At 36.9% G+C, this 25,067-nt stretch overlaps 1 protein-coding gene across 5 annotated transcripts in view; it reads right to left on the reverse strand.

The window, feature by feature from the left end:
- CTNNA2 (catenin alpha 2) overlaps positions 1-25,067 on the reverse strand; it is a 1,077,601-nt gene that overhangs the window by 824,901 nt on the left and 227,633 nt on the right. For all 5 annotated transcript variants that reach the window (XM_032410576.1, XM_032410575.1, XM_032410577.1 and 2 more), the window contains exon 3: positions 20,222-20,417. In XM_032410576.1, the coding sequence (XP_032266467.1) occupies positions 20,222-20,417 (196 nt within the window). The remainder of the gene's footprint in view (positions 1-20,221; positions 20,418-25,067) is intronic.

A 25,067-nucleotide genomic window follows, 5' to 3' on the forward strand; every position in this document is an offset into this window, starting at 1 on the left:
TGCTAAGTCTTCTTGTTGACACATCATGAAAACAAGAGCTCTGATCCTTAATTTCTAATTCTTTTTTCCTAACCCCTACCAAAGCCTCTAATTATTCCTGCTGTTTCTAACCTATATGCCTCCTGTGTACTCTCGATATCACAAGTTGCCCTTCAAGCCGAACTGCCCTTGCATCACCTGGGTTTGCACATCTCTTCTTAGCTTGGTGGATCATAGGTAAGCCTCTCTCTTGTCCCTTTAGCTTAGACAGATGCTGTGGTCAGCTCATGCCCTTCCTCCCTGGGACCACATTCTGGTGTAATCTATCGAGGGAAGAAGTTAAAAAAAAAAAAAAAAAAAGTTAAGATCCTGGTCCTAAAGTTCCAGGAAGGAGTTGTCTAAGCCACCCACTTCTTTCTGCCTTTTCTGGACCACTCTTTGATTTCAAAGCCTACTCTGTGGCCTCCAGAGAACCAATAAGGCTTTTCCTGATGGGCTCTCAGACTTATCAGAGAATGCAAATCCTGTTGTTCTTATAGATGAATTCTTTTTGTTTCCTACAGATGGGATTTGATAATTTTTCATTTCTATGTTTAATTCATCAGGGCTGACGGCTATAAGAAACTATCCAAAACCTCAGTAATTTAACTCATTAAAGTTTATTTCATTTTCTTGCCACAGTCCAATGAGGGACAAATGTGAAGATGAGGAGACTTGATTATTTTAGGACCCAGACTGTTGCATGCTTGGGCCTCCAAGTCTTGCATTGGGTTCTCTTCATCATTCAACAGGAAAGATAAAGGGTAGAGGATGGCATGGGTGTTTTAGAGGCTGAGATTGGAAATGTTACACACCATATTTGTCAACATTCTGGGGCTAGAGCCCAGTCACATGGTCTCAGTTGACTGCAGAGGAGGGTGGTGAATATAGCTTACTTATATGCCAGAAGGAAAGTTAAACAGTTTGGTGAGCAGAGTTTGCCACCGTATGCCATCAGCAATGATAGCTGCTGTTACGGATTTTAATTATAAATCACTATTTTTTTTTTTTACCCACTTTATCAATTTACTCTGTTGCGGGTTGTTTAAATAATGTTAATGATGCATAATTTTTCAACAGTATTTTTGGCCTAAAAATTTCAGTTGCTAGACTTCAATGTATGTCTATGGATATGCTGCAATTTAAATATAGCTCTCTGCATACTTATTGCTAATGTAGACACACAACATATTTTTATTGGTTGAATGATACTTCATTAGTGATATGTTGCCTGTAGCTCTGTACTACTGAAATAACTGGGAACATATGGTTAAATAAGTAAAAGTAAATTATTAAGTTATCTTTAAATTTAGAAAATAGTATTTTAAACATGAAATCCTGCTTATTAAATACAAAGTGATTTATAAATGTCACCAACCAAAATTTGTTATAAATTGTTCAATTAATTCCTCTCTAATTTTTTATAACAATGAACTTATCTTTCCCCACTGGAGAGTAGGAGTTGGTAGTATAAATTAAAGTATCCTGGGCGCCTGGGTGGCTCAGTTGGTTAAGTGACTGCCTTCAGTCAGGTCATGATCCTGGAGTCCCAGGATCGAGTCCCACATCGGGCTCCCTACTCAGTGGGGAGCCTACTTCTCCCTCTGACCCTACCTCCCCCCTCTTGTGCTCTCTCTCTCTCATTTTCTCTCTAATAAATAAATAAAATCTTTAAAAAATAAATAAAGTATCCTTTGTCCCTCCTATGTGGACCCACTAGGAGAGTCACCTAACTGTGTAACTGTGTATCCCTGAGGATGCCACTGTCCATTTTGTCCTTGACCCTATTTCTATTCCTATTTCACTATTTCTATTTCTATTTCCCTATTTCTATTGCGTTATTTCACTATTCCTATTCTTTAAAGGGACAAGGGAGTAGCTAGGGTGGGACAGTACCTTAATATGAGCCCTAATGCATTACAAGCGCCACACAGCCAATAAAAGCTTTTAAATACAACTTCTATCTATTTGATTACTTCATATTAAATAGTACAGAAAAAAGAGTAGCATATCTGAAAACCGATGTTCTTTCTAGCCCCAAACCTCCTCTAATGGGTTAATGGAATCTAATGCATCTAATGAGCAATTTCTGCAAGTCCGATTCCTCATCTTTAGAATATCAGAAAACAATGCAACCTTCAAGTTCCTCTTCAGATCAAAAATTATATGACTCTATGACTGTGGCTTTATTATAAAAAAGATGGATAGTATTATTAGATCATATTAAGTTTGATGATGAATAGCACAGGGGTGGAAAAATGATGCTGGCATGCAGACAGAGATGGTAGAAAACTACATAAGAAATAATAAGTGGTTTAGTACTGCCAATCGAAACAGACTTTTTACCTTGCAATGTCCTTTGAAATAAAAGAAAAAGGTAGGATATAAACAGACAATATTGATAGTTAAGGTGAAAAAAACATACAAGTCATAAACACCAAAATAGTTATTTTCTGGATGGGAAAGGCAGGGAGGAAAGACTACATGGAAAGAAGCTGGGGATCAAAGTGTGCAATAAATTCAAACCAATTTCTGCTGCATGAAAGAAAAATACCAAGGTCTGTGCAAGATGAAAATAAAGTTGAATTATTCAACAAAACCAGGAAGAAACATAGCAACATCAATCTTATTCTACACCAGAAGAATTGGCTTGAGCCTATAATTTTACTTTACTATAGGAAAATACAATTTGAAAATCGTAAAGGAAACAGATCAAAAATATTAGTGGTATAGGTTTGATTAAGAAAGAAAAAAGAGGAGGGGAAGACCAAATTATTATCTAAATTGACGATCACAAAACTGTTAAATAACAGGACTGTTTCTATATATCTGAAGGATAAAAAAAACTAGAATAAGATTCGAAATTACTGGGACAGGGCATCTGGGTTAAAGTTATAGTTAACTAATTGCTAATACTGAAAAACGGTTTGTTCCAATCTTTGAAAGTGTTACTAAAAAAACCTTGGCACTCTTGGAGTAGGAGACACTCATTTAGAATCAAAATTAACAACATAAAATTGTGTAAATGTATCAGTTTTTGATAACTAAGCTTAATTAGAACTAGATTTAAGATCATTATTATTAAGCTCACATAACTGCATGTTTCAGGATTTATCTTTTTCTTGAAAGCTAAAATTGAGGGTAGAAAGATCAGAATAGAAAGATTCTCAATTGTTTTCTGATTATGTTAATTTTAATTGAGAAAGAACATTATAAATGAAGTATAAATATGAGTTAAAGATGCTGATTTTTTAGCCAGGTCCTACCTGAAAGCTGGAAAAAGTTGGTTAACTATCTTCAAATTGTTTCTAATACTTCTTTTTATCTTTGTTGTTTAAATTACAGACCATTCTATGCAAAGCACATCTTATCCAGAATTGAAAACAAAACAAAAAAAAAGTGAAATCTACTCATTGTCCTCAGATTACAACCCCTAAAAAATGTAATGATCTGTTTCCAATGCTGAAATAAAAGATATCTTGACATCCCCCCCCCCCCCGCCCCCGATATCTTCCCTCTCACTTTTCTTGGTTTTACTAGGAAGCTCCTCAGGGGCCACTATGTCTTAGTTGACTAATCAAAATCTAATACAGGCCTTCAATAAAATGAAAAGGCACCCTACAAAACAGGAGAAAATATTTTCAAACCATATATCTAATGAGGGGTTAATATCCAAAATATACAAGGAATTCCTATAACTCAATGGAAAACAAAACAATCCAAATTAAAAAATGGGCAGAGGATATGAATAGACGTTTTCCAAAGAAGACATACAAATTGCCAACAAGAACTTGAAAAGGTGCTTCACGTCACTAATCATCAGGGAAATGCAAATTAAAACCACAATGAGCTATCACTTCACACCTGTCAGGATGTCTTTTACCAAAAAGATAAGAGATAGCAAATGTTGGCGATGATGTGGAGAAAAAGGAATCCTTGTGCACTACTGGTGGACAGTGCACAATGTAAACTGGTATTGCTACTATGGAAAACAGTACTGCAGTTCCTCAAAAAAAATTAAAAATAGAACTACCATATGATGCAGTAATCCCACTTCTGGGTATTTATCCTAGGGAAACAAAATCAAGATCTCAGAGGTATCTGCAACCCCATGTTCACTACAGCACTATTCACAATAGCCAAGGCATGGAAACAACCTAAGCGTCCATCAATGCATCAATGGATATGAAAAGGTGGTATGTGTAGATGTGTGTGTATCATTTTCAGCCTTAGGAGAAAAAGAAATCCTGCCATTTGCAGCCACATGGATGGCCCTTGAGGGCACTATGCTAGATGAAACAAGTCAGAGGGAGATAAATAGTGTATGACCTCAGTTATATGTAGATTCTAAAAAAGCCAAACTCAAAAGAAGCAGAAAGTAGAGTGATGTTTGCCAGGGGGGTGGGGGGTAGGGAATGAGGAGATGTTGGTTAAAGGGTATAAACTTCAGTTATAAGAGGAGTAAATTCTGGGGATGCCATGTGCAGCATGGTGACTACAGGTAACATTGCTGTGTTGTATATTTGACAGTTGCTAAGAGAGTAGATCTCAAATAGTCTCACCACCACAACAGCGATAATAACAAAATGGTAATTATGCGAGGTGAAGGATGTGTTAACTAACTCCATTGTGGTAAACATTTCACAATATATATCAAATCTTCCCTTTGTACACCTTATACTTCTGTAATGTTATATGTTAATTATATGTCAATAAAGTTGGGAAAAAATTTTTAAGAAACACAACACAGGACTGAACACATTCAATCTTAATTCTTCTTCCTCTTCCTTTAAAAAAAAATGACAAAAATATATATTTTAAACACATTCTAGAGAACATCTAATTTTAAGATTTTGTTTCTGACGTGAGAAATTAAGACCACAGATAAAAGTAAGCTGGCTCAGAGAAACACGGCTTAATTAATGATGAAACTATCTTGCTTCCCTTCTCTTGAGGAAAACAAACATAATACATTGGCGCTCTCAGGAGATTATTATACCGAGAAGAGCAACCACTTGTTATTTGGAGCTTTTGGCATGAAAGGAAGAAATATTAGTTATAATAGTCACATTTATATTCTCAACATCATATTTTAAAATTTGTTAGGTATTATTACAGATGACTGCTACCATTTCAACGGAAGCCCACAGAGAAATAGGTCAATATTTTTGGTTGTGACATTTCAGAAATCACCAAAGCAGTAAATTCATAAAGCCTACAATTAGATGTAAACCAATTAGTTTTTCCTTTCTACCTATGCTAAAAGATCGTTCTAATGAATGTAAATATTTAGTACTTTTGATCTTTCATCCCTTAAATACTCCCAGATGAGCCTACATCAGTGAACTGTAATTTAATTATTATAGGAAACAACAAACTACAGCCTATTCAAATACAGTGCATGTTTTAAGAGCTTTTAAAAAGACAATGTTATTAAATGCTTTTATGTTTTAAAAAGATAATCATACTTGAGCTCAAATTTCATTCCATCTGTGAGAGCACAAAAAGTACAAATAAATATGGTACCAACACTGAAAATACATCATTTCAACAATATGCATCAACTTACATAGCATTAATTATTTTTAGAAATGCTAAATAGAAGGCCAGATTGGCTTAATAGCACCAACAAATTTGAGTTATTCTTTGGTTGTTAAAAAAAAGTATTTTTAAAAAGTATAACTTCAAATGAATCATGCCAACAGTTCATTAAATCCTCATGATCATCCAAACTGAAATGACAAGAAATGTGAACCTAAAACATAGACTTGACCAAAAATGGAAAAATTATCTAAATATTTGCTTAAAATATACAGCTTGTGAGCTTATCTTCTAGTTTCATAAAGGAAAACTCATGCTTTTAAAAAGCAATTGAATAGGTACATATTCAGTTTGAAAAGTGGTTCATGTTTTCTCAAACTCTTTCATTCTGGTATTATCTAATTCTTAAAATTTTACAGATTAGATGGGACTGGCATTATTATTTGACAAACAAGAATTCTGACAGAAAATGGCTGGTTTTCAGCACGTGTTACAGGTGGCTTTTGGCAGAGCTGAACCTCCACTGTCTCCAAGAAATACAAATAAAACTACAAGAAACCTGCCTTTTTGGAGTCTATACCTCCACAGTCTCCATTTGGTAGGCTCAGGGTTTTTCGAGAGTTCAGCAATAAGTGCCAACCTATTTCCAAAAGCAAGCTCATGAACAGTGCTAATAATAACAGGGAGGTTTAGAAAAAGAAAACATGCACTCTCATCTCTATATAATTGGTTCAAATTCACAAAGAGTAATTTATCAATTGCTACCCAATGTGGTAGTTAGTTTAATTGTGTCAACTTGGCTAGGCTATTATTATTAAATAACAGTACCCAGTTATTTAATCAAGCACTAATCTAGATATGTTGTCAAGGTATTTTGTAGATGCGATTAAAATCTATAATCAGTTTACTTTAAGTAAAGGAGATCACCCTTGATAATGTGGGTGGGCCTCATCTAATCCTCTGGAAAGACTTAAAAGCAAAAACTGAGAATCACTGAAGAACAAACTGTGCCTCAAGACCACAGCAGTAACTTCTGTCTGAGTTTGCAGCCTACCAGCTTGCCTGAAAGATTTTGGACTTGCTAGCCCCCACAATCTCATGAATCAATCCCTTAAAATAAATCTCGTCAAATATGTATGTACATCTTATTGTCTGTTTCTCTGTAGAACGCTGACTGATAATGATAAATCTACCTTCTCTTTCAGTTGGCTTGTAGATCAAAAAGAAAAAAAAAGAAGAATATAGTTCCTACTTTGTTTTTTATGGAGGGGTTAGGAAAGGCCTTTCTGAGCAAGTGTTTTAAATTAGCATTTATATAATTATAAGTATTAATTTATATATTACTATCTGTCAGCACTGATTTAAGTCCCTTGCCTATATTAAGAACCATCCCATGAGATGAGTACTATTATTATTCCCACCTTACAGAAGATGAAACTGAGGTCTATGGGAGATTATATGAATTATGTAAAATCACACGATTAGAAATGTTAGAGTCAGGTTTCAAATGGAGGCCGTCCAGTTCCATAACCTGTGCTCTTAATGATTATGCCATACTGCTTTAAAATGGATAGGTTTAGAATATATTTTGGAGCAAGGCTGATAAAATTAAATTATGGCTTTGGATGTAAGGAATAAGGGATAAAAAGGAATACAGTATAACTCTCATGCTATTAAGCAACTGGGTTACTCCCCTTCCTAAATGGGAAAAAAATGAGGGTATAATTGGATCTGAGTGGGAGCAAATTACACAGACCTATCTAAGGCCCAGAGGCAAAAAAATTTAAGTCTTTGGTATATAGAGTGAAATGACTAATAGAAAAGAAAGCCCAGGCCTAAGCCCTAGGACATTCCAATATTTAGAATTCTAAGATGTGGGACTAGAAAGAGGTAGGAGGAAAAGGAAGTACTACAGAAGCCAAGAGAAGTGAGAAAAAAGGGTGACCGGGGTGATGGGTGGTTGTCAACTCCATGTAATGCTACTGAGAGGTTGAGTAAGATGTAGAGGGAGAAATGGCCAGATATGACCAAAGCTGAGCCCAGTGACTCAGACCAGAGCAGGTTCCAGAGAGTGGTCAGCCTGAAAGCCAGAATGGTGTGGGTGAAAAGGAACCATTTATAGGTAGCAAATTTATTTTAAAAACTCATGGGAGGGGCGCCTGGGTGGCTCAGTTGGTTAAGCGTCTAACTCTTGATTTCTGCTCAGGTCATGATCTCGGGGTCCTGGGATCGAACCCTGCAGTGGGCTCTGTGCTCAGCAGGGAGTCTGCCTGAGATTCTCTCTTCTTCTCCCTCCTCCTGCTCATGTTCTCTCTCTCTCAAATAAATAAATAAATCTTTCAAAAAAAAAAAAATTAGAATTCCATCTAAAAGCATGCTCACTTGGTCTCAGTTTTAGGAGGGTCTGCAGGTAGTAGAGATGGACCGGGCTGCATCAGGTTGCTGGCACAGATCACAGTTAGGGATGCATCAATGAATCAGCTTCATCCTGGACAGTCTTATCCTGTGGTTATTCAAGATGTTTATGTCAGTTGCATTTTTGATTGAATTACAGACTTAGTTATTAGAAGGGAAGTGCCTGATGACCAGGTTTCCTTATCATTATGTGGAAATGTAGACTATTTCTATTTACGCATGATTGGGATCAAATGTTTTGTTTAAGGAATTTCCCTTAAAATAAGTGGAATTCAAATGAAATGGAGGTGACTTAGCAATCCACCTGAAAGATTTTGTTTTGTTTTGTAATTAAAATTAAATATCGTAATACTTTGCATTTACAATTGGTCAGTTAGAAAGCCTAAGAGCCTAACCTGTTGCCCAGTTGTAGCAAGTCCAGTAACAGTAATGATTCATGGTAAAGGCAATGACTACCAGGGTTTTAGAGCCCGCAGCGTGCTAGGTCTGGTGCTAAGCACTTTATGTGCATCCTGTTATCTGTGCTCCACAACAGTCCTCAAAGTGTATGCATGATTAGCCCCACTTACCTCATGTGAACACTGGTGCATGGAGGATAAGGAACTTGCCCAAGTCCCACAGCACAGGCAGCATGAAAATTGCAGAGTTGGAATTTGGCTCTGGGTCCACTACAAAACTGCCCCCCAGACCCCTTAATGCTCCTCCTGCCATCTTCCCACTCTGGAGTGGACACGTACATACAATGCAGCATGCTTGGGCACTGATTTATATGTGCGTTAGCCACTTTTCTGGCTTCTCTCTAGTCTCTGACCTTACCCTTCTTTCTTCTTTTCCATGGATTTCTTCTTTCTTTCTTACTGTGTTTTGTATATCCTGTAAGCCTCCTTAAATCTATTCTGTGAAAGGCAAGAACAGTTTTACTTAGGCTGACAAGTCAGGATCTCAATAAAGGGTATTAGAGGAAATAGTCCCAGATTGGCAATCTTCTAAACTAGATTCCACATTTTATTCATACAGATGTATAATTTATCACTCTTTGCAAGTCCGTGTAAGAACAAGAATATTTCAGCATCCACACTGTGTTCTTGCCACTTCCGTTAATCACATCAGCAGAAGGGCTCGTTATTATGGCGTTTTGGGGGGGGTTTTTGTTGTTGTTTTTTGTTTTTGTTTTTGTTTTTACTATTGTGCTCAGTTCCATTAATAATGTATCAATATTGGTTCATTAGTTGTTGCAAATGTACCATAATGACATTAGGTGAAACTGGGTGTAGGGTATATGGTAATGTTCTGTACTGTCTTTGCAAATTTTCTGTAAATTTAAAATTATTCTAAAATAAGAGATTTTTTTTTAATACAATAGGTTGGGTGATTTTGTACAGACATGATTTTTCATAACAGTGGGGTGAACACCAAAGACTGAGATTGATAGGTTGTATGGTAACTCTATTTTTAGTTTTATAAAAATAATTACCAAACTGTCTTCCAAAGTGGCTGTATGATTTTGCATCTGAATGAATAAGAGTTCTTGTTTCTCATCCTCACCACCATTTGGTATTGTCAACTTGGGGAATTTTACGGATTCTAATAGATAATACAGTAAAATCTCGTTTTAATTTGCACTTCCCTAATGACAAATGATGCTGAGTATTTTTTCCATATGATTATTTGCCACCTATATATCTTCGATGGTGATGTGTCTATTCAGGTCTTCTGCCATTTTTGAGTCCAGTGATTCCTTTTCTTATTGTTGAATTTTAGGAGTTCTTGGTATATCTTTGATACAAGTCCTTTAACAGATATGTGACTTACAAATATTTTCTCCCCGTCTATGGCTTGTCTTCATTCTCCTAGCGCTTTCACAGAGCTAAAGTTTTTAATTTTAAGTTCACCTTATCAATTTATCTTTCATTCAGCATGCCTTGGGTTGTTCCATCTTTAAATCACACTTCTACAGCCTGCTTAATTTTTTATTATTGTCTGTCTTATGTCAGAATGTAGTATTTTTATAGGCAGGGAATGTCTGTTTTCTTTCTTCAGCATACTATATTCCTAGTCCCTAAAATAGGGCAGGTACATAGTACTTAAATATTTGTTGAGTTAATTGTTCTAGTCAATTAATGTACATGGAGATCTTTCAGCATCAATATCATTTTATATAAAATATGGATAATAATATTTCAAATAACTAACAAAATAATATTGAAAGAATATATGCCAAGTGTCTTACAAATGGAGTGGCAACCAATCAATGGAGGCTATTGCTTTTATTATTCTTCCTGAAAGATTATGGCATTTTCAAAAGCCAAGAGCTCCAGAAAGAGGGATCAGATGAAAAGAGTAATCTGTCATTATCTCCTAATATGTTGAAACAAGAGCCATACATGGGGCCTCAAGTTGATATGGGACATTCCTGGGCCCTCAACTAGTGCAAACTTTGGCATACGAATATGTTTTATTTAACCAAATATGCAACAGTTAAAACTACTGCGAATGTTAAAATAGGCATTAAGAGGAATCTTAAATTGTACAGCATTTTCACATTTATGCATTTTTCTTCATGATTTTTTCATATTAAACCTCTATTTTTTTGTCATTGTATATATCTCTAAGGTTTTTTCTATTTTTTTAACTTCTGATATTAAAGCTTCTGAAAATTAATTTCATTCCTGGATAACATCCTTTTCACTGGAAGAAAACAAGACTTAAACTAATTAAAGATGACGTGTGTAAAGATGTATAAAGCTTGGACTGTTAGTGATTCGCAAACTTTGGAAGCATAAGATTGGGGTACTGGCTGGAAATAAAGATTCTTAGTGGTACCCCAGCTATACTGAATCTGGGTTTATGGCCAGGCTCAGGAATTTGAATTTTTATAGACATTACCCATCCTCACACAGGTGATTCTGAAACAAGTGATCTGTGAACTTCATTTTGAGAAACACCTGTGAAAGAAGCCTCTGTAAAGAAGGGGAGGAGATGCTGTGTGAGGGACAGTGAGCAGCAGTGGTGCATGGACACAGCAGAGCATCATCAGGTCCCTGACTCAGCTGTACTGAGTCTGAGACTGAAGAGATACTTCTCATCCCAACTTCAAGGTCTGCTTTTGCTTCATGTAATAAACATGCACTTTATTATATTACTTGATATTATTATTATTGTTATTGAGAGAGAGAGAGAGAGTGTGTGAGCCGGGGGAGAGGCAGAGGAGAGGGAGACGGAGAATCTTAAGCAGGCTCCACACCCAGCATGGAGCCCGACATGGGGCTCGATCTCACAACCCCAAGATCATGACCTGAGCCGAACTCATGAGTCAGTTACTTAACTGACTGAGCCACCCAGGCATCCTGATAACATTATTTTTTAAAGCAATGGATCTACAGTCAGCAAAGTCCGAGCTCAAGGAAGCTCTTCCCTAGGATTTGCCTCTCGAATCTCCATTTTCTGTCATGAAATTCTCCTCTTCCCTGAAGGTACCCCCCTTCAGTGGAGACCTACTCCCCTAGCCCTCCAACTATACAGCAGTGAAACCCATGACCAATAGGATGCTACGTTAGAACACAGTAACATACCACTCATACAAGGATAGTCAAGCAGCAGTGATGAGTCAGCACACGGCACAGAAGAGCAAGTCCAGTATCTCTAGGAGACCAAAAATTCTGAGTACCAAGAGTAGAGGCATAAAGCAAGGGATATTTGGAAGATAGTTGTCCTGAGAAAAAGGACAAGTGGAGGAGTAAAAGAATCCTTGCAATACCCCCAGCTCTCCTTCTCCTTAGAGAGCTGATCTCTGTGGATAGTGCCCCAAGAGAAAACATTCCCTCACCCCTCCCCACACTGTTGTTTTACATATCAATAGGGCAGGTGGAAGATGAGGGACAGGACTATTGACAGTAGGAGCTTCTTGGCCAAGGAAATGGCCTTGGACCAGATCTTAGCTAGAGAGTTCACAGAGTTGATTAACAACTAGAGTTTTTGTTGGACCAGCTCATTCCAACATCACACCCCAATAACAAAGGGGGTAAGGAAAGAGAAAGTCTAAGTCATCAAGAGGCAAAAGGTTTCTCTCCTCAGAGATGTGAGGGACACATTTCTCTCTCCCTCTACTACTTTTTTTCAGTCTTGTTCTGTCTGTCTCAGTCCACTGTTCAACATTTACTCAATAAATATATTTTTAAAGATTTTATTTATTTATTTGAGAGAGAGAGAGAGAGCTGAGCATGAGCAGGGGGGAGGGGCAGAGGGACAAGCAGACTCCCTGCTGAGTGGGGAGCCTGATGTGGGGCTTGATTCCAGGACCCCAAGATCATGACCTGAGCCAAAGTCAGATGCCTAACTGACTGAGCACCCAGGGGCCCCAGTTGCTCAATAAATATTGATTGGGCAAAAAAATTAATGATGGAACTAGTTGATATCACCATATCACGTAACAGTTGAGCTTGTATGCAAACAAACCAAACCCTGTATGAGCAGTGAATGGTTTGACCATCTCTGACATAAAAAAAAATGGTTCCACAAAGAAACTACCTCTTTTATCTGTACCTCTTGTCACTTTACTCCATGAGATCTCTCTTAAAGTTGGATGAGGACCATGTACATGTCTGTCTATACCCTGGCCTGGCATATCTTGGTAGCTGGGTCATGTCTTAATTGTTTTTATTTGTTTTAACTTCCTAGACAGAGAGTGGGCAATCAGAGAAGGTTGTTGACGAAGACAGAAAGCCCAAGCAACTGATCCATGGCTCAAGAGGGTGTGGAATTATAAAAATGGGATGTCAGCGAAGCAACTGCTGTGTTACCTCTTAAATGGAGCTGCTTATTGGACAAATATGAAGACTGCCTATCACTCAAAGCACAGCTTTTGGATCTATTTCAAATCAAAGAAGATTCATAAAGGCAATATGTGAGCATCCCATTGCTAGCAGATGCTAGTACATACCAAATAAACACATTAAATTTAAAAATTCTTAGACAATTAAGCCTGTTATAAATTGGCCTTTTCAATTGCAGTAACAATCAGTTGTATTCAATAAATAAATCCCTTAGAAACATATGAGAGATCCACACAGATGCTGGTAACAGACATTATTTTTAAATCCACAACAGTGGTCAAATATTAGATATACATGATCCATTAAAATCACCTCCCCTTTTGTTCAAAATAATTGAGATAGTTTCAACCAATCTACTTTGATTCTAATCTTTTCTATAAAACCCATTGTTGGGTACATCTCTCCTCCTTCCTACCTGTTTTCTAGATAAAGAAATGTACCTTCTGCATTATCTCATGCAACCAACCTGAGCCTTTTCCCTTTGTAGCTATAATCACTCTCACCAGTGGCTCCCTCTCTTGGTATATGCTCTCATACTTCTGATTTGGGCTCAACAAAATAAGCAAAGTAAGCAAAAATCATATTCTTTGCTTGCCTTTAATATTTTCTCCAATCACTCTTGGATTTTTCTCCTTCCACACTATGGCAATCTTTGGAATCATGCCATAAGTGCTCCCATGTGCCAGGCTCCAGAGATACATAAAATCATGATAACATATGGTCCCTCATTTGAGTACCAGACTATCTGCAGAAGCAAAAGTACAATGATATATATAGTGCAATGATGGCCAAAGAAGACTATGGTGAGCTTTCCTGCCTAGATCCATTATTTCACCATCTACTCTGTTCCTTCAGCTTCCTGAAAATAAACTTTTAAATAAAATTAATGACACCTTTCTAGCAAAATCCAAGGCATTTTCTCATTATTTATCCTCCATGATCTCAGAAGAATTTGACCTAATTGCAACAGCATTCTAGCATCTAAATTGATCACTGTCTCCTTTGCAAAATATTCTATTACCTTGGATTTCAGGATTCTGTACTATCTTTGTTTTCTGGTCATATTTCAGGGCATGCCTCTCTCCTCTATTTCTATCCCATCTTGTAATCCTGATTGAGCCTTTCATCCAAAACTAAACCTACATCTCTCTATTCTTCTCTATATATCTATTGGCAAGTACTCAAAAAAAAAGGTCTGTCTCTAAAAAGCTTCATTCATCAACTCAAAAGATGTCAAATTTCTCCGTTTCTCCGAAGTTCCATTCCCATAGCATTAACCATCTGCTAGGCAGTTCCTCTCATTCATCGATGTTTAAAATCAAATCAGTCATTTCTCCCCATCCCTGTCACCCCTTAAATATCCCAATTAAGTTGTACAGAGCCAACAATTTAGAATAAATAATGACTCTTGTTTCTTCAACAAATGGCAAATCTTTTATTCTTTTTCACAGTGTTTGTAACATCTAGTTTCTTATTTCTCTTCTTATTGCCACCACACCAATCCTAGAACCTCAAAGTATTTTTGCTTTGTTTTCGCTTCAATATTACGATAACACATAAGCAATCTGAGTCCAATCTTTCTCTGATTTAGTCAGCTTTCCATGTAGTTGCCAAAATAATCTCTAAAATATCACTTAAAAGGTAGGAGCCAATCAGCTAGCTTCCTTCTTTTCTTCCTATCTTTATTCCATCATGTTGTCTATACACAGCCTAGTTCCTAAACTTTTCCCACTGTGGTCCCTTGTTATCATCTTACCAGATTTCTAACTATGCCTCAATATGAAACTTCTCTTCAAATCAAGATTTTCTATCCATCCCCCAATTATCAATGTCATTCTTATCTCTTTGCCTTTAAAAATCAGGTTGCTTCAACCTGAAATGTTCGTCCCACTATTCTTGACAGATTTTTAATCCATGCTCAGCTTAAACATACTTTCCTCCTTGCTAATTCCAGCTTCATACCTTTCTTTTCCAACAGCAATTTAAATATTAACTGTCCTATAGATTTGGTTCCTTAGCGTATACTTAAAGCATATTCTCAGAGTGCCTACAGAAGGTCAGGCATTATAAGACCTCATTTAGCACAGACTGTATCTATCCACAACATATTAACATAGAATATCAGGCTGTTTCTCCTATGTAAATCTCTCCTCTCTAACTCTATGCAAACTATAAGCTTATAGGCCTTCTAAAATGAGTGACTGCCATCTGCTACCTAATGTGAAACGTCAGCTGACTAACAGGGATTGATGAGTCATCAAAGTGGAGATAATGGACAAGAAGTGGATTAATCACCTGGGGAACTTTAAAAACCTTGATGCCTGGGTCCTACTCCACAGTTTCTAACTTAATTGATAAGGATGAAGGCCTGAACATCAAGAGTTTCAAAAGCTTCCCAGGCGATATTAATATTCACTGAAATTTAAGAAACCCAGACTAGTCCATAGTTCAGAAAGCGTTTCCAATCCAGGAAGGTCTTGATGGTAAACATTAAAAATGTTTTGGCATTCTCTGTCCCAAGCTTTGTTTTTGGCCCAGAGCTTCAATATAAAGACATGATTGGAATTCCCTTTGTGTTCCTCCTTAGGAGCTTTTCTACATATGGTTCACCGGCTGCACAACTATTAAATCACAGTTTTCTGGGACCACACACAACTACCACCAAATCCAAGCCACACTGAACTACTCAGTCCCCTTCTGGGAGACTACTGGATGCTGATTCAGCTCTCCAGCATCCTGCCTGGAAGGCCCAGGACTGCTCAGTGATAGGAAAGAGAGCTATCGCCATAGGTAGTACAGATCGTTTTGATAAATTATAATTAATAAATATACCTCACATCTATATAACATTTAATGTTTTTATAATTTCTTTATAATTTCTTTGTGACTTCATTATGTTAAACAATCCAGTGAGGAAAATGCAACAATTACTGTCTGTATTTGAAAACTGGAGAAATTGAGGCTTCAAGTGGTTAAGTGATTTAGTTTAAATCATGTAGCTTTTGGCTAAGGTAACGTCAGATATCAGATATCTTAACCAGACATCTGGTGCTCTGTTGACTTGCAAGCCTGCTTTGCTGACATGCAAGCCTCCTTCCCCTGAGTATCACCTGCCACATGCTACAGCAACCATGCTAAGTACTTCAGGAGTAGAAAAAACACATACACATCATTGTTCCCATCCTGATGAAGTTTAAACTTAATTTAGGAAGACAATATACATATATGTAATTACTTTTACTTTAGCTATGATAAAACAGTTACACAGATACACAGACACACACACACACACACACACACACACACACCTCTGACTAAATATCCCATCTTTACCTAAGTCTAAAATATCAGAGTTCTAAATTTTGAATACAATGATTTATCTTCTTTAATACATATTTCGATGATTTAGTTTTGTTACTTGTTTTTAACAGAAACTCTATCGTACATGCATTCAAACACTACTTTTTACAGGTTAGAACTTAAAAGCACAGGAAAATCTTCTACTGGAATAATCTAGTTTTAGTAAAAATATTGTCACCCCTCATACTGAGCACTTTTAAGAATCTGGCATACAGCCTAGGTTTAAAATAGATAATGCATTTTTCAAATGATAAAGAAATTAAAATAACACTAAGTCTAGCCTAGAAACAATAATGGCATAAATAGATAATTTCATATATAATCTTGCCATATTACAGTGATTGCAATCATGGATGCTGTAAAATCTCATTTTGGATGCAGAACAACCCCAATAAGAAATGGTTCTGTATTAAAAGTCTGAAAATGCAGTTGTACAATATTAAAACTTCTGGCATTGACTCGTGCTGAAAATTATTTAGAAAGTGGCAACACTTTCAGATCATTTGATTTAAAAAAGCAAAAACAACTCAATAGTAAAAGATCCCCTCTCATAGATTTAGTTCTAAACTACACATTATTTGATAAGTGAGCATATACAGATACTAGGGCCACTTTATAGGAGGATATTATTTCTTGATGGCCGCATTCTCATAATTTCTGAATATCATCTTACAGGTAAGAAAGTAGATTTCTATGATGGAAGGAAAGATACTAAGTTTTGAAGTTTCCAATAACTAAATAGCCCTGTTCTAATCCTTAAGTGTTCCTCTCGATCACCCTATCTCTCTCTGAAAATCAACCCAGGCTCTCATTTGTGAATAAAATCTGGGTATGGGCCAATGGGAAAATTGGGCAAAACCGGATGGGCTAAGGAGATTGTACACTAAGAACTGAGAAGGGGCAGAGAGCAGAAAGGAGAGCCTGGGGCTCTGTTGTCGGGCACGAGAGGCATCTCTCACATATGACAGGCATTGGAACTCTATATAGAGAGTGAGAGGTATTTGACAATGAGAGAAAGAGGAAAAGAAAAAAAAATTAAAGATTTTATTTATTCATTCAAGACACAGAGAAAGAGAGAGAGAGAGAGCACGAGCAGGGGGAGAGGCAAAGGGACAAGCAGGCTCCCCGCTGAGCCAGGAGCTGGACATGGGGCTCGATCCCAGGACCCCGGGATCATGACCCGAGCCGAAGGCAGATGCTTAACCATCTGAGCCACCCAGGCGCCCCAGGAAAAGAAAATTTCTAAAGCTTTTACCCGTAGAATGTTTGCTATTTTGCAGACTACAACAATGTTTCCTTAAATTTGACACTGTTCAGCAAAAGGGACACATGATAGTTGACCTTTTATTTATTTTTTATTTTTTTAAAAGATTTTATTTATTTATTTGAGAGAGAGAGGCAGAGGGAGAGGGAGAAGCCGACTCCCCGCAGAGCAGGGAGCCCGATGTGGGGCTGAGCCACCCAGGCGCCCCCACTAGTGGGGCTTGCATACAGTCAACTCATAGGCATCATTTCTGATGCATAATTTTTCTATAATAAGAAGTGGATAATATAGAGAAAGTTTAAAATATCCTCCATAGAGTGACCTCTGTAAGCTGTCCTAAACTAGCATCTTTAAAAAATCTTACTCTTGGGGCATCAGGGTGGCTCAGATGGTTGAGCACCTGCCTTTGGCTCAGGTCATGATCCCAGGGTCCTAGGATCAAGCCCCGTGTCAGGCTCCCAGCTCAGTGGGGAGCCTGCTTCTCCCTCTCGCTCTCCCTCTGCTTGTGCTCTGTCTCTTTCTCTCTCTCAAATGAATAAATAAAATCTTTTAAAATTAAAAAAAAAAAAATCTCACTCTCATATCTCCTGGACAGGCTGGCTAAGAACTATGTTGGTTTTTATATCATGTCCAAAAAAAAAAAAAAAAAGCATTCCTTATATAAGCTTTGAGAAAACTGAAATATTAATTTCTACAGAATGTGTGAAAACTAAATTGTGAGGAAAAATAAGGGAAAGCTAAAAGATTGTTGAAAAACTGTAAGGGAAAATATAACACCATAAAAGATAAATGCTCTGAGAAAGCATCCTAGGGACCAATCAAAGCCCTCTTCACTAGGGATAGGTTCACTATCCTGAGGGTGGTGATGGTTTTACAGTGTATACATTTGTCAAAGCTTATAAAATAGTGCACTTTAAATGTATGCAGTCACCCTAAAAAAGAAAGAAAAGAAAACTACATATGCATGAAAACAAACAGTGTACATTTGCAATTCAGAAGGATTACCAATCTTCAACAGGACCTGAAAATTTGGAAGCTTTCATGTTGTTAAAACACGTATACAAATATACTCCATCCACATTAGATGAAATATGTAAAATTTAACATTTCAAATTACATAACAATTTATATTAGGGTAATGTAAATGAAATTAACTTTCAGGGGAGAGAAGATAGGGAAGAAGATGGCAGCATGAAAAATAATGGTTGTTGGTGAAGAAGGAGGGTTGGTATTTCCAGGGACTAAATACCCATCTGTGCATTTAAAAAGTGGTAGGTTTGTAAGAAGAAAAGGGACAGAACATTTATTCATCTATTGCTTCATTTATTCAACAAATATTCATTGAAGTCTTATGACTCCTAAGAACTGCAAAGCATGGATCAGCAAAAGAGACACAGTCTGGTCTTTATCTTTATTAACTTATAGTGTGTCATGGTAGAAAGTTATCAATCAGGTTACTTCACAAATATTAAATTCTCCTGTACAAAGTGATAAGGGAAAAAGCCATGAAAAAGTATGACAGGAGTGTCAGGAAAGGTTTCCCTGGGAAGGTTTTCTTTGAGCTGGGATGTGCAGAATGAGTCATCCTTAACTATGTAAAAGAAGACAGCGTGTACTAAAGCCCAGCGGCAAGTAAAACATGGTACCTTTGAGTAAATAAGACAGGAATTGGTCCACTTAAGAGATATTTTGGAGTTAAAAATCTATGGGACTTTGTAATAGACTGTATTTGGAAGGAGAGAAAAATAACAAGAACGATATCAAGATTTCCTCAGTCTGCAACTGGATACATATGCACGGCTTTTACTGAGATAGGAAACACAGTAGGGAGGCCAGGCTGGGGGTAATAGCCAACGGTAGAAGAAACACATGTCCATCAATGGATGAAGCGATAAGGAAAATGTGGTATATACATATACTAGAATATCTTCAGTCCTAAAAATGAAGGAAATTCTGACCCATGCTCCAACATGGATGAACCATGAAGATAGCTAAGTGAAATAAGCCAGTCATAAATACTATATGATCCCACTTATAAAAGGTATCTAGAGTAGTTAAATTCATAGAAAAGTAGAAGAGTGGTTGCCAGGGGCTAGGGCAATGGGAAAATGAGGAATTGTTGTTGTGTAGGTATAGAGTTTCAGTACTACAAGAGGAAAACGTTCTAGAGATTGGCTACTCAACAATGTAAATATACTTAACACTACTGAATTATACAGTTTAAAAAAGGTTAAAATGGTACATTTTATGTTATGGGTATTTTACCACAATTAAAAATTTTAAGTATGCTGAAAAACTGCATTTTAGCTAACTAGCTAGCTATATAATTAACTGATCCATAGACAGCTAACTAGCTGTGAACTGAAGATATAAATTTGAAAATCATACAAAGCAACAATAATTTTATTACACTGCTTTACAATCATCTCCTCCCTCCTCTTTAAAACCCTGGGCGTTCAGTGACTCTGTTAAGTGTGAGGAATTCTCATCCTGTCCTCCCTGGAGCTTCAGTTTGACACAAGAGTCCGCGTTCATCTACCAAGAGAAAACAACTTGAAAATTTGGAAGTAACAGCAGACATAAAGCTTTCATAGCTGTGCTACTCCACCACAACTAAAAACATCTCTATTTGTCTATGCACCTAATTCCAGCAAATATTAAAAATGACAAGCGCAGATACTGAGGAAAAACATAAGACGACTTCTTTGAGCAAATATGCATTGGTTCTAGAGATAAATCCATTGTTTGCACATCAGTATAGATCCCTCTTGAACAATATTATTCTTCCTACCTTGTTTGCGTACATCCTCAACTGCAGCGACCAATTCTTCTTTGAGATCTTGACTCTCCTTAGCAATCTGTTCACCCTTATCCAGGAAGTTTTGAGTGGCTTGTTCTACAGATGCAGCCAGTACATGGGCTTTCTTTGACCTCCCTTTCTTTTTACCAGATGGGCCTTTGTTGCTTGTGTTGACAAGGGTTGTCACCTTAAAGACGAAAGAAAAACTGTCAAACTTATCTGCACCACTGTCTAGGAAAAAACACAGTATCATCTCATCATTTTAAAACAGCCCTTGTTTATTAAATCATGAACGCACATCCCATAGCCTAATCTTAAGGAAAACGGGGAATTATACGAGTTAGCATATAAATAAACAGCTATTTATTTCACAGAGAGAGAAAAAAAAAAAAAGTATGTGAATACATTGGAAGAGCAGACCCACCGGTAACTTAGTTTCCAGTTCACTGGAGGTTGTGCTTTTACAGATTGATAGGACAGTGCACACTGGAGTAACCAGCTTCCAGAAGGCAAGAAAAGGAAAACCAATGTGGAATTGCCTCTGAGCACTGACTCAGGAGAACCAACACCCAGTCCTGAGTCCCCAGAGTCAGGGCAGAGGTGAAAGAACAGTTAATGAAGAGTGGGCCATCAATACCCACTACTTACAGGTCATTTACCAAGGACTTTTGAAGAGCTCTGCTATTTCTGATTTCATCTTATAAAAACAAAATGGTAAATTTGATCTGAGGGAACCGAATGATTTAGTCTCCACATTTGGTTAACCAGCTAAAATTTCCAGACTTGAAATTAGATTTTCATTGCCACTCTTTTTCCAAGTATCATAGTTTGTAACACATCTCAACTGCCAAACTTCTTTTAGCACTATAACTAGAGTTATTTAATTTGCTAACAAAGCTGTTATTATCTTTCAAACAACTTATCTTCTATAGATTTCTGATCCTTTATTTTCTACCGGTGAGAAGTTTGAGAGTGGAATGAAAAAAATTGGTTTTATATTCTGTTCAGCAAAAGTTGCGAGTCATCGTGGCCTCCATATTTTTTATCGGCTTCATAAAAATGTGGGTGTTGTGGTTTATTTTCACTGACATTTGCCCTGATTAGCAGACTCAGGATTTTATTGGAGATGATCAAGAAAGCTAGTCCACAAAAAAGTTCCAAATGCTGTTGTTTCTCCTATTTTACTCTAAATCCAAAAGCAAACAGTGATTAGTCAAAGTCACAATTAATTTCCAGTCAGTTTATAGGGCAAGCAATAACACCAGAAGGCAAAAAGTATTGAATAAATGTGAACTAAGTTGATGAATACAAGCAGAACCAATATGTAAGAGGTGGTGAATGTAACACTGGGGACCTGACGTACTTAGCTCTCTTTTGATTGCTAAATAATTAGATACAGTGAATTAAAGAAAGACTCTATAAGGACATTTAAATACAAACACGAGACAAAAAAAAAAAAAAAAAGGAAGGTACCATCATTAAGAATAAGACTGTCAGATAATGATAGTTAGCTGTAAAATGTGTATGTAGCCCATAAGACATTAGTCTTTTCAATTCCACCCACAATGAGGCAACCATCAGAAGAAAGACAGCCTGTCACAAAAGTTACTTTCCTAAGGTATAAGAGTGTTCTCTCTCTCTTTTTTTAAAAAGATTTTATTTATTTGACAGAGAGAGAGTACAAGCAGGGGGAGCGGCAGGCAGACAGAGGGAGAAGCAGGCTCCCTGCTAGCAGGGAGCCTGATGTAGGGCTCGATCCCAGGACCCTGGGATCATGACCTGAGCCAAAGGCAGACACTTAACCGTCTGAGCCACCCAGGCACCCCAAGAGTGTTCTCCTTAATAAGGATATACTTTAACATATTAACATACTACTCTTCTAAGAACCTCAACTCCACCAAACAGCCAATACCTGGAAATAAGCACAAAGCCCCCTAAACAAATACTGCAAACACCTCAAAAATCTTGATTTATGCTAGGCTCATTATTAGAGGCAAATACTTTTATTCTCATCTTATATGCAATTCTGAGTTTTGAGATCTAATTTTTTTAGTCTTCTCAATTAGAAACAACAGAGAGGGGAAGGAGCTGTTAACTTTGGGTATACTGACAACCTGGGGGAGTAGAAGCTGATAGTGAAGCTGTCAAAATAGCAAACTGACTATATCATCCATTCATTTTCTGTAAAGGTAAACACATTTCAATTCTTCTGTTATCTCATGCTGCATTACTGTATAAACAATTTACGTATGCTCATAATAACAAATTAGTATAAACTGTTACTTATATGGAAAAAAAAAAAAGCCATGGAATATTACAGGAAGTTCCTAAGAAAAAATGTGATTACATCTAAATGAAGCAAATCAATTCAGTCCTCTTTTAGTCAAAGCTCTCATTTGCTCATGAGTGGAAGACCATGATAGGATGAAAGAGAAAAATAGAGGGGAAGTGATTGGGGTCCATAAATGCTCATGTCTTAATCAGTTTAGAATAAAGAAACAATTGTCAACACTCCCCATTGGTATTCAGTATTTTATTAGAGGACAATGTCAACAAATTGGATTTAAAAAAAGATATAAATGTTAGAAAGACAAACAGTAAATTATGCTATTACCTATACAGAATATGACCATATCAATAAAATGCAAAATAATTCAAAGACAAACTATTAGAATTACCATAAGAGCAAAGAACAAGGTGGCTAAATACTAGATAAACAATAAAAAAATCTAACATAACAGCACTAACTAGTAAATAAATGTAGTTTTAGGGGCGCCTGGTTGGCTTAGTCAGTTAAGTGTCTGACTCTTGGTTTCGGCTCAGGTCATGACCTCATTGGTGGTGGGATGGAGCCCTGGGCGCGCTCTGCACTCAGCAGGGAGTTGGCTTGAAGATTTTCTCCCTCTGCTCCCCTCCCCCACTTGCACACGTGCTCTCTCTCTCTCTTGCAAATAAATCTTTTAAAAAATGTAATTTTAAATATCCTATTCACAATAACTTGATATTATCAGGGATAACCATAACACAAAACATAGATGAAGAAAAAGATAAAAATTTTAATGAAGACCATAAAAGGTAACTTGAATAATAGTGAGACATACCATATTCTTGGATAGGAAGACAAAAATGTTAAGATGTCATTTCTTCCCATATTATTCTACAAGTAGCATTCCAGATAGTTATACAGTAAATCAGCAAGAAAGCCAAGACAATTTCTCTTCATTCAGTTCATTTCCCTTTCCAATTGCAAAGTTAAAAGGCTTTTAGTAAATTAGAGAAAGGTCATTTAGGATGTGCATATGCAGGACTCTTGCTGCTCACTTCTTGGCCAGTGTATCACATGTTTGGGATGGAAACAACAAAAGTAGTTTAGGTCTAACAGTACATGAGAAAGTGGAGGCTATCCTTTTAAGGATAAACTACTCTTGGGTATTCTTAGTCTAGCCAACTAGGCAACTCTCAGATTCAATCCCCCTCTCCTGCTAGATGAGCACACTCTCCTATCCTCCAGTAAGAACCTACAGCACTCTATTACACATTTTCCTTTTCTCCCACTTGAAGCTGTCATTTTCACCTTGATGTTATATATTTTTATTCTTCTTGACCTATACCTACATTTACACTTAAAAGTGTGAAAGTTAAAGCCCATCTATGTCGGTTCTATTCTGGATTTTATAGATGAAGAAATTAGGCTTAGAGATGCATCAGAGGTAGAAAAAATAACTTCCTTAAATTCATATGGCTCAAGAAAAACCAAAGGCTAAATTACTCCTGTGCCCGATACTGTATCTTTAGAACTTTAGAATTCAGTAGTTTCTTCTAGTTTTACTGTCTAACTGAATGAGAGGCTGTTAAAGGATAAAATAATCTTAAAATATATTTATTCTTCATATTTGTCTCCATATTGTCTACATGTGTTATTTGTATCCTACTGTTATCCTTATATTCAATGGCATTCTTTAGATATCACAATATAAGAATGTACTTATCAATGTTAGGGAAACATTAACCAACGGTTTTATCCTACCTTTCTGCAATGCCTTATAACATCTGATGTATTCAATGGTCTCAAGCTGAAAAAACATATCAGGGATTTTTGTATCAGTTGAGTGTGAAGGATGGACAAAACTGTCCTAAATTTATTGTAACTAAGAAAATGGTAGAGCTTAGGGTTTCCATAAAACAATATTCTTCTACTAGTAAAATACAGAAGAATAAAGGAATTTGTTCCTTAGTCATGAAGAACTGAGATATACTAAGGAGCAAGAATCAGAGAGTTTTTAATGAAGACTACCACTATTTAGTCCCACAGATACATCTACCACCTCTTCAGTAAGTTAGGGAGTATCCAAACTATCAATGCTAACCAATAGCACAGGTAGTTTCAATGTAAGAATGTAATGGAATCCATGATTGGATGCCTTGGAGAGATCAGAGCAGCAGGGACACATTCTGATCAAAAGGTGGTAGTCACAGAGGCAGCTCAGTGACCTCTGAGGCTACAGGTATCTATGCCTAAGGTTTGATATTCAGACAGGCACTAGGTCTTGGGTAGACAGTACTTACAGACTATTAAGTGTCTAGGGCAGTCTTTTAAGGGATGGCTTTTCTGTGGAAATTCCTGGCTGAATGTTATACGTCCTCCTACCCCAACCAGGCACTCTCTAATGCCCACACCAACTTTCACCCAAGCCTAGAGTCATATAAGATCCAAATCTCTTCTTTCCTTTCTAACAATTTGCGAGTACATCTTTTGTGCAGTAGGAAAAAAGAAAGAGAGAGAGAGAGAGAGAAGAAAGAAAGAAAGAAAGAAAGAAAGAAAGAAAGAAAGAAAGAA

The sequence above is a fragment of the Phoca vitulina genome, unplaced genomic scaffold (assembly GCF_004348235.1).
Source record: "Phoca vitulina isolate PV1807 unplaced genomic scaffold, GSC_HSeal_1.0 scaffold12, whole genome shotgun sequence".
Taxonomy (NCBI): domain Eukaryota; kingdom Metazoa; phylum Chordata; class Mammalia; order Carnivora; family Phocidae; genus Phoca; species Phoca vitulina.